Source organism: Mauremys reevesii, linkage group 3 (assembly GCF_016161935.1).
Source record: "Mauremys reevesii isolate NIE-2019 linkage group 3, ASM1616193v1, whole genome shotgun sequence".
NCBI lineage: Eukaryota > Metazoa > Chordata > Testudines > Geoemydidae > Mauremys > Mauremys reevesii.
In genome coordinates this window covers 109,898,885-109,914,008 of record NC_052625.1, presented here as the reverse complement: position 1 = coordinate 109,914,008, position 15,124 = coordinate 109,898,885, and the positions used below count along the sequence as shown (strand labels likewise).

The 15,124-nt window shown below is 37.2% G+C and overlaps 1 protein-coding gene across 17 annotated transcripts in view; it reads left to right on the top strand.

The window, feature by feature from the left end:
- The window catches only part of EYA4 (EYA transcriptional coactivator and phosphatase 4), a 231,140-nt gene that overhangs the window by 138,535 nt on the left and 77,481 nt on the right, over positions 1 to 15,124 (top strand). For 7 of the 17 annotated variants that reach the window (XM_039531079.1, XM_039531077.1, XM_039531078.1 and 4 more), the window contains exon 4: positions 12,774 to 12,898. In XM_039531079.1, coding sequence (XP_039387013.1) covers positions 12,774 to 12,898 — 125 coding nt within the window. Of the gene's footprint in view, positions 1 to 12,773; positions 12,899 to 14,063; positions 14,148 to 15,124 lie in introns of all 17 variants that reach the window. The other 10 variants (XM_039531068.1, XM_039531069.1, XM_039531070.1 and 7 more) reach the window with 2 other exon arrangements.

The following is a 15,124-nucleotide window of genomic DNA, read 5'->3' as shown; positions in this document are numbered from 1 at the left end:
GAAATATGTGTGTCCTTATTCACAATTTTTTTATGCAGCTGTATACATTTGAGGTTTGTAACAAAAATAAACATTATTTTATTAAAATCATGCACAAAATCTCTGTCTCTGTACCTTTGTTAATAATTTGTGGGCATGATTCCAAGGCCATTAAAGTCATTCTGGTAAAAGTTTGTAAGAAACAAGAAAGACAGGGGACAACATTTGAAAAGAGGCTTTTTAAACATAGAAAGTTCAAACAATTTGTTTAGATATTTATGTACAATGGGTTGGTAAAAAACATATCATATCAAAACACTTGCCTGAAGTTCAAGTGCATAAATACTGGATAATAACATATAATGTAAAAGCTGTGCAGGTTTTACACCGAAATTGTATTAAACTAATTACTATAATACAAAAACAAACCAATAACTAACAACAATCACTAAAGTTTTATATTTGGAGATGGAATAGTGCTCTCTGACTCTCTCTCTCTCTATATATATATATGCTATACAAGTTCTTAGTTTTTCTTTAATTATTGGTAAGATTTTACCATTCTATTTGTGAACTGTGGTAGATACCATAATATAACGCACACAGTGCATGCTGCAGTTTCTAAATATGAAGTATTTATTATGCTGCACAAAATATTTTCCCCTTACAATATGCAGTCAGCCTTCCTCTCACCCGTGTATGTGAAATCTGTTTGAATACATGGAATATTGGTTTGAATGATTGCTCTGATTTTTTTATACTGTACTTTTCCAAATGAAAGCACGAAAAGCAAACACAGTTATTATTTGCCACATAGGCGCCTACTCCATGAGTGCGCCAAGGCTGGAGCACCCACGGAAAAAAATTAGTGGGTGCTTAGCACTCACCAGCATCCAGCTCCCTCCCCCCCCCAGCGCCTCCCACCCACCGCGATCAGCTGTTCCGCTGCGTGCAGGAGGCACTGGGTGGGGAGAGGGAGGAGCAGGGATGGGGCACGCTCATGGGAGGGGTCGTAACTGGGTGGGAAGAGGTGGAGCAGCGGAGGAGCAGGGATGGGAAGAGACAGGGTGGAGTGCTGTATTGGGAGAAGGAGTGAGGGTGGGCCCTGGAGCGGAGCAGGGGCAGGAAGAGGTGAGGTGGGGTGAGGTGAGGCCAGGGGTGGAGGTTTGAGCATCCCCAGGGCCCAGACAAAGCCAGTGCCAGTGATTTGCCATTTCTTATTCACACACAAGTAAGTATCTCTCCTTAAATACAATGACATTGAAAAGCTATTTAATGGCTTATAAATAGGCCATTCTTTAGCTTGACAGGAGAATGCATCCCCTATCAGTTTTATAAAAGCCACAGTTAAACAGCCTCTTAGCCCAAAAGCCCAAGTAAGCTGGCATGGGCCAACTGTGGATTTTTAATTGCACTTTAAACATACCCTTATTGCGGTAGTTCTCAACCAGTGGTCCAGGGGCCTCTGGCGGGCCGAGACCAGGTTTTAGGGGGGCTGCCAAGCAGGGCCAGCATTAGAGTCACTGGGGCCCAGGGCAGAAAGCCGAAACCTCACCGCATGGGGCTAAAGCCCGGGGCCCTGAGCCCCCGAATGCCAGCCCTGGCTTTTATGTGCAGAAAACCATTTTTACTTTTGGGGGAGAGGGGCAGATGTCTGGTCTGGGGGGCCCTGTGGGTGGGCTCTTGCGGGGAGGGGATTTGGGTGTATTGGCTGGGGGGGGAGGCATGACTGGGCTCGGGGCGAGGGGTCAGGTCCTTCAGCTGGGCTCTGGGGGAAGGGGGAGGGGACAGACAAACAGGAACTGGATTGTCAAGGGGGTTTCTTTAACTCTCTACTCCTGGGGGAATTTTTGTGTGTGTCTGTATTGTTACAGACATACTTGTTTACAGGTATTTTGAAATAAATTACCAAAATAACCTGTGATTATGTAGTGTTATTTTAGTACAGTAGTTCTCAAACTTTTGAACTGGTGACCTCTTTCACATAGCAAGCCTCTGAGTGCGACCCCCCTTATAAATTAAAAACTTTTTTATATATTTAACACCATTATAAATTCTGGATGCAAAGTGGGGTTTGGGGTGGAGGCTGACAACTTGTGACCCCCCCCATGTAATAACCTCGTGACCCCATGAGGGTCCCGACCCCCAGTTTGAGAACCCCCTGGTCTAGTAGCCCCAAGTATGTACCCGTCTGAGACCACAGGTGTGTACTCAGGGTGGCTAACCCCTCCCTTCACTTGCACTGCTGGGCCTATGCTTTATTTTTAGTATGCGAGCCTGATCATAGCAAGTTGCAAGTATGTTTCCTCGAACTGAGAACTGTGCCCCCAGCTACAAGTATATCCTTAGTCGTGACACAGAGGTGAAAGGCTTATTAATCCATTACAGCTCCTTGAGTCATGCACTATATTCACATACTCCTCTTTAGGAGCAAGATCTTTCGGTAAAACGTTTTACTAAATAAAATGTAAAATCCCCTTCATTCAATTAAATTATAAAGTATCTTATAAAGGGCTCAGGTGCTTCAGCTTCTGCAGCCACAACTTTATCTTCTTTCTTTTCAACCCTTGTCTTTCAACCCTTCACTCTTGGGGTTGCTTTTATAAACTATGCTCTCTTGTTGGTTGGTCTGCTTCGCTCTCCTACAAAGGGAGCAAAAAAATCTTCTCTGTTGTGCCGGGCAACACCACTGTCACATTTATAATTACAACTTTTCTTTTACTTAATTAACTGTTCTGTCGGAAAATACAGTCTGCAACAGATGGCCCTTTTTGGTTTTCTGGTTTTGCTTTTTAAGTTTTCCGTGAAGAACAATTTAGGAACAGAAACAGAACAGCGTAATTCAGAGGTTCTTGTAATGTGGGTTAAATCTTAATAGAGAGATTGCCTTGTCGACGCCTCCTGTGCACAATGGCATAACATAACTTGGACAATTATAGCAACAGTTTGTGAACCAGTGAATTTTGTTGAAATTGACTTCTGCTTAAAGAAAGAAAATGGCTCTGTGGTGATGGTGCCACTCTGGAGAGCTGTTTACTGACAATTAAAGGACGAGGATTTACGTTCTGATTGATCATTCTTTGTCTGCCCTTTTCTGTACTTTTTTAAAAATCAAATCATACTAATGCTGTTGATTTGATTATTCATAACTCTTTTCATTTCACCTGGCCTGTTTGAATTTCAAAATCTTAAAAGGGAAAGACACCTTATTTAGTGTTTAGTAAAGTACCATACTTTTAATTAATAGTTTAGTGTTGTGAAGCTCTTGAAAATTTGTTAGGAAGAGAGTAGGTACTATCTTTTGAGCAGAGGAATAAATCCTAAAATTATATTTTAAGTAATCATATTTATTCTTAGGGCAGTAAGAGTGTCAACAATTTTTATCATAAAGTTGAACTGATTTTGAGCTAAGAAATGGAGATGTTGGTTCATGAAGCCCAGCAAATGTAATCACAGTGACAAGGAGCTCTCTCTCTTGCTTTTCTCCCTTCCCTCACAGTCTATTTTTTGCCCTTGTGGCATCACATTACAGCAAAGCATAGGAGAAGCAATTCAGACTCCATGCCAGCTTCTCTGACCTTCTTGGATAATCCAAATATACTTGTGCCATAGACAACTTTAAATAATAAATGTGTTCAGTTTCAATTACTTTCTACTCCAAGTCCAATAAGTGGATTCTTACTGGAATTTGTATATTAAACAGGGGTTAGCCCTTTTATGTATATTTACACGAAAGTACATATTTGGATTTGGATCTTTCTTCAAAGTTTGGTTTGGATTTCCAGTTAAGAAAAACATTCTCTGCTGGTTCCCATTTTTCTGTGTGCAAGTTTCTGGATGATATTTCACATTATACTCAGACACATTTCAGCTACTATATTTGCCAATCTACTCTAGGTACTAAACTAACATTTAATATCCCAACATTTTTTCAAATCTCCTGTTTACCACCTTGCTATATCCTGATCAGACATCATAAAATGGAGTCAATGTGCAACAGATAATAAAAGAAAAGAGTAGAGTGATCCCAAAATGTCTTTGATCTAAAGAGAAACCATTCGGGAATATAGAAATCAGATGTAACAGCGTTTTCTTTTTATTATTTTAACATCTTTGTCTCCTAGCTTGTTTCATGAATATGCATTTTAAATACATTTTTTTAATTTCTGGGTTCAATTTTCTTTATTTTTTTTATTTTTCTTAGAAAGTAGGCAGTGAACGGTTGCATTAAGTCAAGGTAATGTATTGTATACTTGGGCTTTTTTTTACACACTACTTAATCAGATCACCATTCTTCATTGTCCTCCACTTCGGATGGCAGTCAGGGGATCCAGATGACAATCTGTGGAAGATATTCTTCCAGAGGCAGCATCTGGCTCCTTGGCAGATTCCTCAAGCACTTCTACTAATGGGTTTGGATTTGCCCATGGGTCTTTTATGTGGTTACATTGCAGATGGGCTGTCTGCACAGCTTTGTCCTTTTGAATGCATTTTTAAAAAAAACTTCCATCCCATTCTTAGATATTTACACACTCTTTTCCAGTTGATAAGATTCTTTATGAGTCTCGTAAGATCCCCGAGCTTGATTCTTTATGTAAGAAATCCCAAAGCTTTCCATACATCTAAATGTGCACCTTGAGTTGTGTTTGCGATTCTGGATTAACTTCTCCAGTCTCATTGCCAAGTGATATAATTCAGCATGATCTGAGTCTTTATTATTGTCAGATTTCTTTGGGAATGACCCTACACTGTCACTTTTAGAGCAGAGTAACTTTACCTCCCCTTGAAGCATGAAATATACTTACCTTCCATTAGCCTTCCCCCTTTGAAAGCCTATGTTCAAATCTGTATTTGGTTATAAGTGAAAATGAGCATGGTGGGCTCAACCTACCCCTTAGGGAATCCTTGTCTGCTGCTTAGCAGAGTCCTGGACTAGAGTAGCAAAGTTGTTGCAAGTCATGACTTCCTCCAGGGATCAAAGTGGCATTAGTTGTATCTGTGTCTGTCACCTTATCATCATGACTGTCCTCATTATCTTTGCTACCTGGGCTCACAATCCAGTAGGAAAAATTCAAATAGATGGAAATAAAATGCCAAATAAGCATCCCTCCACTATCCTTTAACATTTATGTAGCAGTTCCTGCAAATGACTCAGCAGATATTTTCTGGATTGATATAAACAATTTGCCAGACTGATGGTGACCTCACAACAGCAATTACTGCTTGGAGTGAGTGATGTTACCCTTCAAAAGCCCACCCTCGAAGACTGGTACTGGATCTTTAAAATCTTTTACTCTTTTTCTGCCTCAGTTCCTCCAAGATTCTCTATTCTTCCCAACAGTGGTGCATTTGGTGGCTGAAATGGAAAAAAAAAATCTGAGGGGAAAAAATTGTTTCAGGTTGAATGAATTAAACTTTTTTTTTTACCTAAAATATTTTTCTTTGTTTTTTGTTGTTGTTGTTGCATTTTGGGTGTGTTTTACCCTTTAAAACAAAATTTAAAACAAATCTAGCTAAATATCTAAACAAAATATTTTGAAATGAAAAGTCAAAATATTTTGTTTAGAAAATATCTCAGCAACTATTTCGACTTTTTTAAAAACATTTTATATTTGTCTGAAACTATTAGACAAATCCATGGATAGCTGCAGTCTCCCTGAACTTTATTTTTGGGTGAATAAACTGTTTAACAGAAAAAATTCTCCCAGCTCTACTGATATACCTTTTAACAGAGTTAGATAATTTAGCCATTGTAGTGCTTGGTGTTCCCATGTGTAATTATTATTATTATTTTTATTTGTATTACCATAGCATGACTATAAATTCTTTAGTGCTTCTTACTGCAAACCAGATGCTAGTCCTGACACAGTTTAAGAGATAATATCTGAAGGAGAATGAAGAGCTGGGCCCTTGTTAGCGTTCAGTATTGCTTGTTTTTTGCTCTCAGGCGGACAGCCAGAACTGACACGCTGCTGTCAGTGGGTGTGCTTTTGGTGTATAGTGCCAGGGTGACAGTAAACAGAACAGCAGTGGAGTTGGTATTATGCCCTTCTGTTTTGATCTGAGAAATAATGAAGGAGAAGAAACTGTGCTGAGCCTGCAAGAGAAAAGTCATATCAATGGTGAAAACTTAGTGTTATCAATTTTACTGTTCCTTCGCTGGATTTTGCAGTTGCTTGAGGCTTGATTGGTTAAAGACTTAAACTGGAGTTGTATCAGTATCTTTAGGACTTGCTGCTCATAATAGTGTACTAAAACAAAAGAGACATCCATTTCCTGAATAGAGTTATTCATAGGTTGTTCTAACTGGTATATTCTGTACCAAGTCACCCTTGTAAAAAATCACAGAGACAGCCACCCAGTAAAGAAAAGCACCTGCAAAAGCAAATGTTCCTGTTATTCTAGCAATAATATAATGACTGGGAATGTAATAAAGTATCATTTTTAGGCCACATCGTCATAACTTACTCTACTTTTGGCAACCTATGATATAATAAATATATATTTTTCCCACACAAAAATCTTTTTATTTTTCAGTAAAGGCTGCTAAATAGCACATCCTACCAGCATAAACAATAAAAGCAAGGAAATAAATATTAATTCCCACAATACCCCATCTGCACTCAGTGGGTCAGTTTTCCTTTATCAGCTTCAACTTTCTCCCTTCCACCCACCAGAGTCCACATATATCCACCCTCCCTCACTTAGACCTTGTTTATTGCTTGGAATGTTCATGTGCTTTGATTCATAAAGGGTTGGTGTGTCTTTCATAAATTACATTGTATGTGGGCTGTATGCAAATGTGTAAGTGAGGTTTGGTGTGAGATAAGTTTTTCTGTAACATTTAGATAAAGTTATATGAATGGGTCGTCTGTATCGTTAATGATTATTAGACGTTTAGGTAGAAGTTACAGAATTGAAATCTGTGTGTGTGTGTGTGTGTGTGCATATTGATATTTTTTTTTCAGAGTGCAGGCTGTGTGTTGGTTGTTCAGAATAAAGATTAAGAGATATAAGTTGTTGTCTTTGCTCACCAGGAGCATACTCAGTAAACAGCTGGAAAATTTTGACAAAAAAATGAAAGTTTGATGAAAAACAGAAACAAAAAAAATTTGTTTCTGTTTTTCATCTAAATTGAACCTCTGGTTAGAGAGCTGGGCTGGCAGCATTAGGATACGGAAGTAGTTGACATATCTGAGCAGTTTTATCAGCTAGCCTTCGTGGAGCTCTAAATGATCATTTTAAATAAAGGGAAATTCTTTGTTTAATTTTAGAAGTTCAAAAGCAAACTATATCTGAAATGTTATAAGATTTTGTTTTTGTGGGAGAGAAGTTTGGAATATAAGGGAACTCTGGTTGTAGTTGGAGGAATATAAGAAACAACATAAAAACTTAAAAAATTGAGCATTTTAAAATGTTTCTTTAGCAAAAGTTAGTAACGATTTTTATTAAAAAATGTGTAGAGAATTCAGTTGTCTTCTAAGGAGTTATTGTGACAAATTTAGAGAATACAGTAAATTATTTAAGTGTGAAACAGAGTCCTTCTTTAAGTTCACTTAACTTTGGAATTGCTACCAGTGTTACCTGGTGTAGAGTTTGTGCTTGCAGAGCATTTTATTTGGAGAAAGTTTTTGTTTAAAATACTTTAAAATTAAAGCTAAATATTTAGGAAATAATGTGGTTTGTTTTCTGTTTTCCTGTATAATTTCATGGTTGAACTGTGTGTGCGTCAGACCTTGCTGATAGAAAGTAGGTTTATGTACAGTAAAAATGTATTATGTTTCAAAACAGGTATGTTTAAAAAAGTTGTAGCCATTTAAATGATCAAGTTAAAGACGATACCATGAGGGTTAATGTGGTGTTCTCTGGAAGTGATGACCACCACTTGAGTGTTCTGCGTTGGAGAAGGGCCCAAAGCTTGCTCTAGTTCTACCCTATTTAACTTGTCAATTTCCATAGGTAATACTTTTCTAAAATGGCTAATATATGTGTCCCTTCTGTCTGAATTATTCTATTTTAGCTCATTTAAAAATTTGCAAATGGATGTTTGCTTTTGCTATAGAAAAAAGTGGCAAGAATGAACTTATAGTTGTACTGAGAGAGAAAAAATGGGAATTTTAACAAAAGGATATGCCAAAGAAGGTTTGGACTTACTATTTATAATATATTAAATGCAGAAAACCCGTGTATTTAAATAAATTCTACCATTGCAAAGTCAAGCATTCAGAAGTTAAGAAATGCTACAGGTAAGGGTTCCCATACAGTATTGTTTGGGCCTCCTCGTGGATATATGTTGTGATAGTTTTGCTTAAAATCGTACAGAAGATCTGTGGCAGAGTCAGGAATAAAACCCTGCACCACTGCTTTAAAACCATAAGAGAATAGCCTGTGCACTGAATGAGGCCTGGGTCCTATAGAATAAATAGTGTTTGGTCACATAATTAAACCTGTGCCATTCTGTACGTGCACAAGAGGACCAAATTAAAATTTCATGGTCATCCTTAATGCTGGCATTTCCTAACTTTTGGATCTTCAATTTTGCAACATTCTCATCCTTTAAATTTAATTGCCTTGGTTTTTAAAAAAGCAAACTGTAGTAACAGAAATTTCAAATGCTGGCTTCAGAAGGGAGTGTGGTCTAGTGGGTACAGACGACATAGCCACAGACATAGTTTTGTCACATTCATTTGTTTTGCAAAGGCTGCCATCTCTGGATGAGTCTTGCCTCTGACATACTAGTGACAGAGTTCTATTCCCAGCTCTGCCTGAAGTGACCTTGTGCAACCTCTCAGTTACCTTAACTATAGAATGGGAGGAATGATAATTGCTTGCATCTTAAGTTAGCAGCATGAGTCCTTGCTCATTGTAAGGGTTGTGAAGTGTACAGAATGGTGGAAGAGCTAAGATTAGGCATCATAGTTCTTTCTAAAGGCTGCTGCTGCTGGGTTCCGTCTAGAGCTCAAGCTCACTGTGGACTGGGAGCATGCTCAGTGCAGATGCAATGTTTAGAGATTTTAGCAGCAAGCCTCTAAAAACCTCTGCTGAGCATATACAAATGCCAATTTTCATAGGCGTATAGCTAGCCAAACCTGGGTTTTTTATGGGGCAGCAAAAGGTGCCTCTAACCCCTTCCTATATTTCAAGTTTCTGGTCCAAACTATGAAGGTGCTAATACTCTTTAAAAAAAAAGGGGGGGGGGAGTTATAATAGTAAAACTATCTATTCACTCCTCACACTTATTCTCTGAAAACAGCTAATCCATTTTTGCTGGGCTGGTACACAAAAAAATTCAGGCAGAGTCCAAGCATGGAAAATGTCAGCTCAAATGGTTAAAAGTGAGGCAAAGTTATAAGCAATTGAAAATAAGTGTTTATAATGAAAAATGTTAGGCATCCTTAACAATAGACATCACTCTGCCTATAATGAAAGAACATTTTATCCACTAGAAAGCAGGCTATAGTAAACAACCATGTATGTTGAGAAGCACTAATTTGTACTTCAGACTTCACTCATCTTTTTCTGTTAGTGCAAGAAAAACATATTGAGCCCAACCCTGCTCCTGCTGAAGTCAATGCAGAAATCTACAAAGCATTTAATTTGAAAAAAAAAATAATCAAGATGTTGGAATAATTTCATCTTTTTTGGAAAATTTGTTTAGAACCGCTTACCTGTTTTTGTTACCTAATTTGGAGTAGGTTTCTTGTACCTTAGCTGAGATTTTTTTAGGTTAACGGTGAGCAGGATGTCTTGAGAAAGGTGAATTAAAATCCATCACACACGAGTAAAATCTAAATTTAAGGTACCACACCTAGGAAGTATTTAAAGGTGCTGCTTGCTTGTTCACTGGGGGCAAAGCCATTGTGGATAAATACAAATATATGTAAATTGTTTTATGAAATAATTTTAAACCTTATTGGGACTCCACAAGCACAGTGGCACCAACCTACAGTACATCTTTTTTTCATCCAAACAGAATTCCTATTCTTGCAGTAATTTTTTTAACACACTACTTTTAAAGCATATTAGTAAAATATGGAATAATATACTCTTCTATTCAATAGATGACATAAATATGTGGAACCACATATAGAATGAGGGATGATCTGTTTATATTCTCTGGTAAACAAAAAAGCTGATAGGATAATTGTTTTCTGTTTAAATAACCCTGATTCATATCAGAAGTAAAAGGTGTTTGGAACCTTTAAACAATGATATTTGGGGAAGTTTATTATTTTGCATTCTGGAATATTACTGAAGTGCATCCTTGTGTAGCCATTGTGTGTGAATGTGGAAGAGAAAAGAGTAGAGTTTTTACCCTGACTAGAAAGAGGGAACAACTACTATTTGTTTCTAAACTGGAAGCATCCATCAGGTATCTCCAAGCTGGTCATTTTTGAGCAGGAAATCATGACATTTCTTTAGTGAACACATGGGGAGAATTAAACTGTATATGCAATGAAATACCAGTTGTTTATCTTGGGTACCCTCTTGCTTTCTTAAACACATACAAGATGGAAACACAGACTTTCTTTAACCTTTAGCTGCATAGCTTCACTGTACAGAAAACTGCTAAACAAAACCTGACAGAACAGTAAATCATTTATGTTCATTTTATTTCATCACTGATCACATTTCCCGTAGACAATAAATGTAATGCTCTGTTGACAGATGTATGGAAATGGATATGCAGTTGGATGATCAAATCTGGGTCAAGACCGTTTAAATCTCAGTTTATGCCTTTGCATTATTGAATATTAGTATAAAATTTGTACATGCTGGTGTGTGACCTCCTCCCTACACTTACAAGATTCCCACTACTCATCCAGACCATTGCTGGGGAGAGTGTCCTGCCGAAAGAACTCTGGTGCATAGAGGGCCCATCTCAAATACTCATTGAAGTCAATGAGATTCTTTGTATTGGCTTTAAGGGGCTTCGGAGAAGGACCTTAATACATTGTCCCAGTTGTGATGTGATGTTTCCCAAAATGGGAAAATGAAGGGCTTTCAGGTCTTGTATATAACCGTATGACTTGGTACAAATGTATCTGAAGTCATTAGAATGTTCATCAAGTTATTTCTACTATTAGGAGCACAAAATGAGGCTTCCCTTTGAGAGACAAGACAGGTTCAAACAACAGGAGGTAGAAATTATGCAGGTATTTTTCCCCAGAGCATGCAGGAGATTCATGGAGGACAGAAAGCTACAAAGGGAAATTTCCAATGATTACATTAGGGACTAGACAAAAAGTGCCCACAGTATTGACACACCTGTCCCTTGCTCCTCCTGCCCTAAATAACAATTTAAATAGGAACAGGAGTTCCTATTAAATTGCCCCTTATACTCCATCTCCCTCACAGCCATCCTCACTCCTTTCAGAACAGGAAAATTGGAATCCCAATGAGATGCAAAATAATCTCTCTATTGGCCTTGGTAGAATACACATGGTAAATTATTTTTCTCTTGTAGCTGGCCTTGCAAGTTTGTGTACAGTAAAGATGTTTTGAGGGCAGAAGGGAAGATCCATGTAATTAATTTGCAAATCGAGCAAGGAAAAGCAGTGCACACACTGCAAAGTGGATTGCAGTTGCCGGTCTAGCATGGACTCTCTCCCTGCACATCTGGAGGCATATTGTTTGCGTTGTGAGTGAGGCAGCGTGTCTCTTAGACCTATCACTGATGGAGAACTGTGTCCTTCCCCTTGACATGGCTGTGACATTGAAAGTCATGGTGGGGCTCTAAATTTGAATGAAAAATCTAAATCAGTAATACCATGTTTTAGAAATCATGACTTTCTAGGCTATATGGAAATAACACGGAATGAAAAAATTACATAAAACTTAAACAAAAATGCATAAAATAATTGGATTAAATAAGATTCCTATAGTACATAACAAATACATTTGTTCTGTCGTCATTCTGTTCTCATTTATTAGGCACACAGTTATGACTAGTGGTTAGAATACAGAATGAGGAGTTGGGAGTTTTGGAGATTATTTTCTTAGCTCTTCCATGATGTGCTGTGTGACTATGGCCTATTCCTTTAACTTCGCCATGTTTCAGTTTCCCCCTTTTCAAAAGAAGGATGCCAATATATCTACCTAACTTATAGGTGTATTATGAGTCTTCATAAGTGAGTGTTAATTATATTGTGATACTTGTTTGTAAAGTAAAGAATATATTATTATCTACATCTAATTATAAATAACTTATTCTTAAGTGTGGCGTAAAAATGATGCCAAAGACTTCAAAGAAACATACCTAGGTTATTAATCTAAGTATATCTAATTGACTTCTAAAATGGAGTTATAGTTATGTTATCAAATTGTTTTTAAAAATTCCTGAACTTTGTGTGCTGCAATACATTTGCTGCTCGCTGTCAACATGTGTTCGATTTTTTTGACTATAGCTTTCAAGTAAGAGTGGCTGATTTTTCATAAAAGTAATAATTTAAAAGTAAAAAAATATGTTTTCTATGGATATTTAACATTGAATAAGTAATTGTTGTGGAAATTACAAACTTTGGTAACAGTAGTTTTGCTAATAAAGAATAGCTACATGTTTGTTTTCCAATAAAATAATATTGTTGTCCTTTTAAAGGTGCAAATGCTGATATTTAGATTGTAAACTCTTTAGGGAAGGAATCATATTTGGTTCGGGGCGGGGGTTCAGTACTTTACACGGTGAGAGCTCAAACCTTGATTGGCACTTCTAGGTATTATTGCAATACAAATATTTAAATATTGTTGTTTTATTTTATTTTATTATGTCCCTGTGTTGCTTCCTTTTCTAACAGGTCTATGGAAATGCAGGATCTAACAAGTCCTCATAATCTTGTTGGAAGCAGTGATAATCCGAGTAGTTCCAAACTGGATAAATCTAATCTCAGCAGCACGTCCATCACAACAAATGGAACAGGAGGTAAGTGTAAGACATCATCAATGCACAGAAAGTTGTTATATGTCCTTTTTATATTTTTAATAAACTTTTTAAGTTTAGCATTTCAATTTAGTGATGAGCATAAGGCTGATAGATAGATACCGATATCAGCCCTCAGCAAAAAAAAAGATGAACAATAGAACATTTTAAATTTGTACAATTGTTTCCATTTAATTCTGTTCAACAACTTGAAACTGAATGAGGAAAACATTATGTCCGGAGACTCAGTTGTCAGCAAGTATTGAAAGTATAACATACATAATGGTTGTAACATACCAGTCTTTTTCAAATCTTCATTGTATATTGCTCAAACCATAGAAATCCTAGAAAGGAACCTTGTCAGGTCATCTAGTCCAGCCCCATGCACTGAAGCAGGACCAAGTATACGAAGACCATCTCTGACAGGTGTTTGTCTAACCTGTTCTTTAATGACTGCTACTCATTACTTAACTTATTACTTAAATGATTACTGCCCCGTGTACGTCTATAAAGACGTTGCCAAAGTTTAGGTCAGTAGAGTTGTTATGTTTTCTAAGCTAATAATAGGTTTTGCTTCCCTTGGTCTGGTGAGTAGTCTGAATGTGACGCTGCACAATGTGAGCAAGGGTATCAGAATATGAAGTGAAATCCTGGGCCCTGTTGTGTCAATGAGTGTTGTGCCATTGATTTCAACGGAGCCAGGATTTCACCCCTGGTTCTTAGATTTTGTACATTAGTGTGCACTAGACTTGTATTTTAGCATTTTACACCAAAATCTTGGTCATTCAGTTCTTTCTTCCCACAATATAAAGTTTTATTCACTTCTCTGTATGCAAAAATTCCATTAATGTGTGTGAAAATTTCCATGTGAGCATGGAGGGAATTAGACCCTTCTAGTGATATCTTTAAGATTCAGTCTATTCACATTGAAAAACCAAATACCAATATTCCAGAATAAGGAGGGGCTGAAACTAGACCTTTAAGAGCACTAATAATTATATGTGTATATTTTATTTAAATAAACCAGCTAGAATAATAATCACAAAAGCAATACCGTGCAGCTAAAGACTAGGCTCAAAGGGCAAAAACACCTACTGGCATTAAAGAATATTCATGTATATTGAGCAGACATTCAGACAATGAACCATTATACCATTCCCATTCTCAGGAGACAACATGACTGTTTTAAATACTGCAGACTGGTTGCTGAGTTGCAGCACTCCCTCTTCTGCAACAAGTATGAGAGATCATGGTACAGTGCATGTGTGTGACTTTGTGGCTCCATGACTGCTGTGTTACATTTCTCCTGCTTTGTTTCGTTCTTTTGTTCTGTGGTGTAGAACATTTTTATGTGATTTCCTACTTCTCAGAGTCTTTTGCAGAGCTGGAAAACCAGAAAGAAGCAGTAACAAACATTTATTTTACCATACTTGTTAAGCCATTTCACTAGTAACAAGAATTTTAATTGTCCTAGAATGAGGTTAACTATATACATCCTCATAATCTTATGGCATTGTTTTCAGAAAGGCTAAGCACCCACAGCTCTAATTGACATCATTGGGAGCTAGAAAGCGAGATTAATGTTTTTTTCCACTGAATGTCCATTTATCTTTTCTTATTTTTAGGTACTATATTACATGCTTACCTGAGCACAAATCAAGGTTGTAAAATATAGCATAATTATAATTTAAAACATATAGTTTATAGTGTCATAAATGTATTGGGCACTTTACAAACATTTTTATCATCCTACAACCAGTTACTACCACTCATTCCTTTCCTCCCATATGTATTATTATTATTTTCTTTGTAGTTTGGTAACATCTAGGGGCCCAATCGTAGAACATAGCCCTACTGTGATAGGTATTATACAAATACATAAGAAAATGATGGTCTCTGCCTCAAAGAGGTTACAATCTAAATTTAGTTTAAATGTGGATATGCATGGTAGTAAATGTTTACAGCATTGGGTTGAGAGGCACATACATGTTTTCAAAGGGGCATCAGCCTAGACTCTTAAATTTGCAATTGCAATTCTGTGCACACAAAACTGTGCAACTAGATTTATACACAAATTAGTCATACTTCTGCTCAAACAAAAATGCAGGCTTTTACACTTGCAATTACATGTGGAAATACAGAGTATGGCATCATCACAGAGTTAACTCAGGCTCTTATTTATGTCTGTTACCCCAACACCCCCACTTGACCACACACACAGCTGTCTTT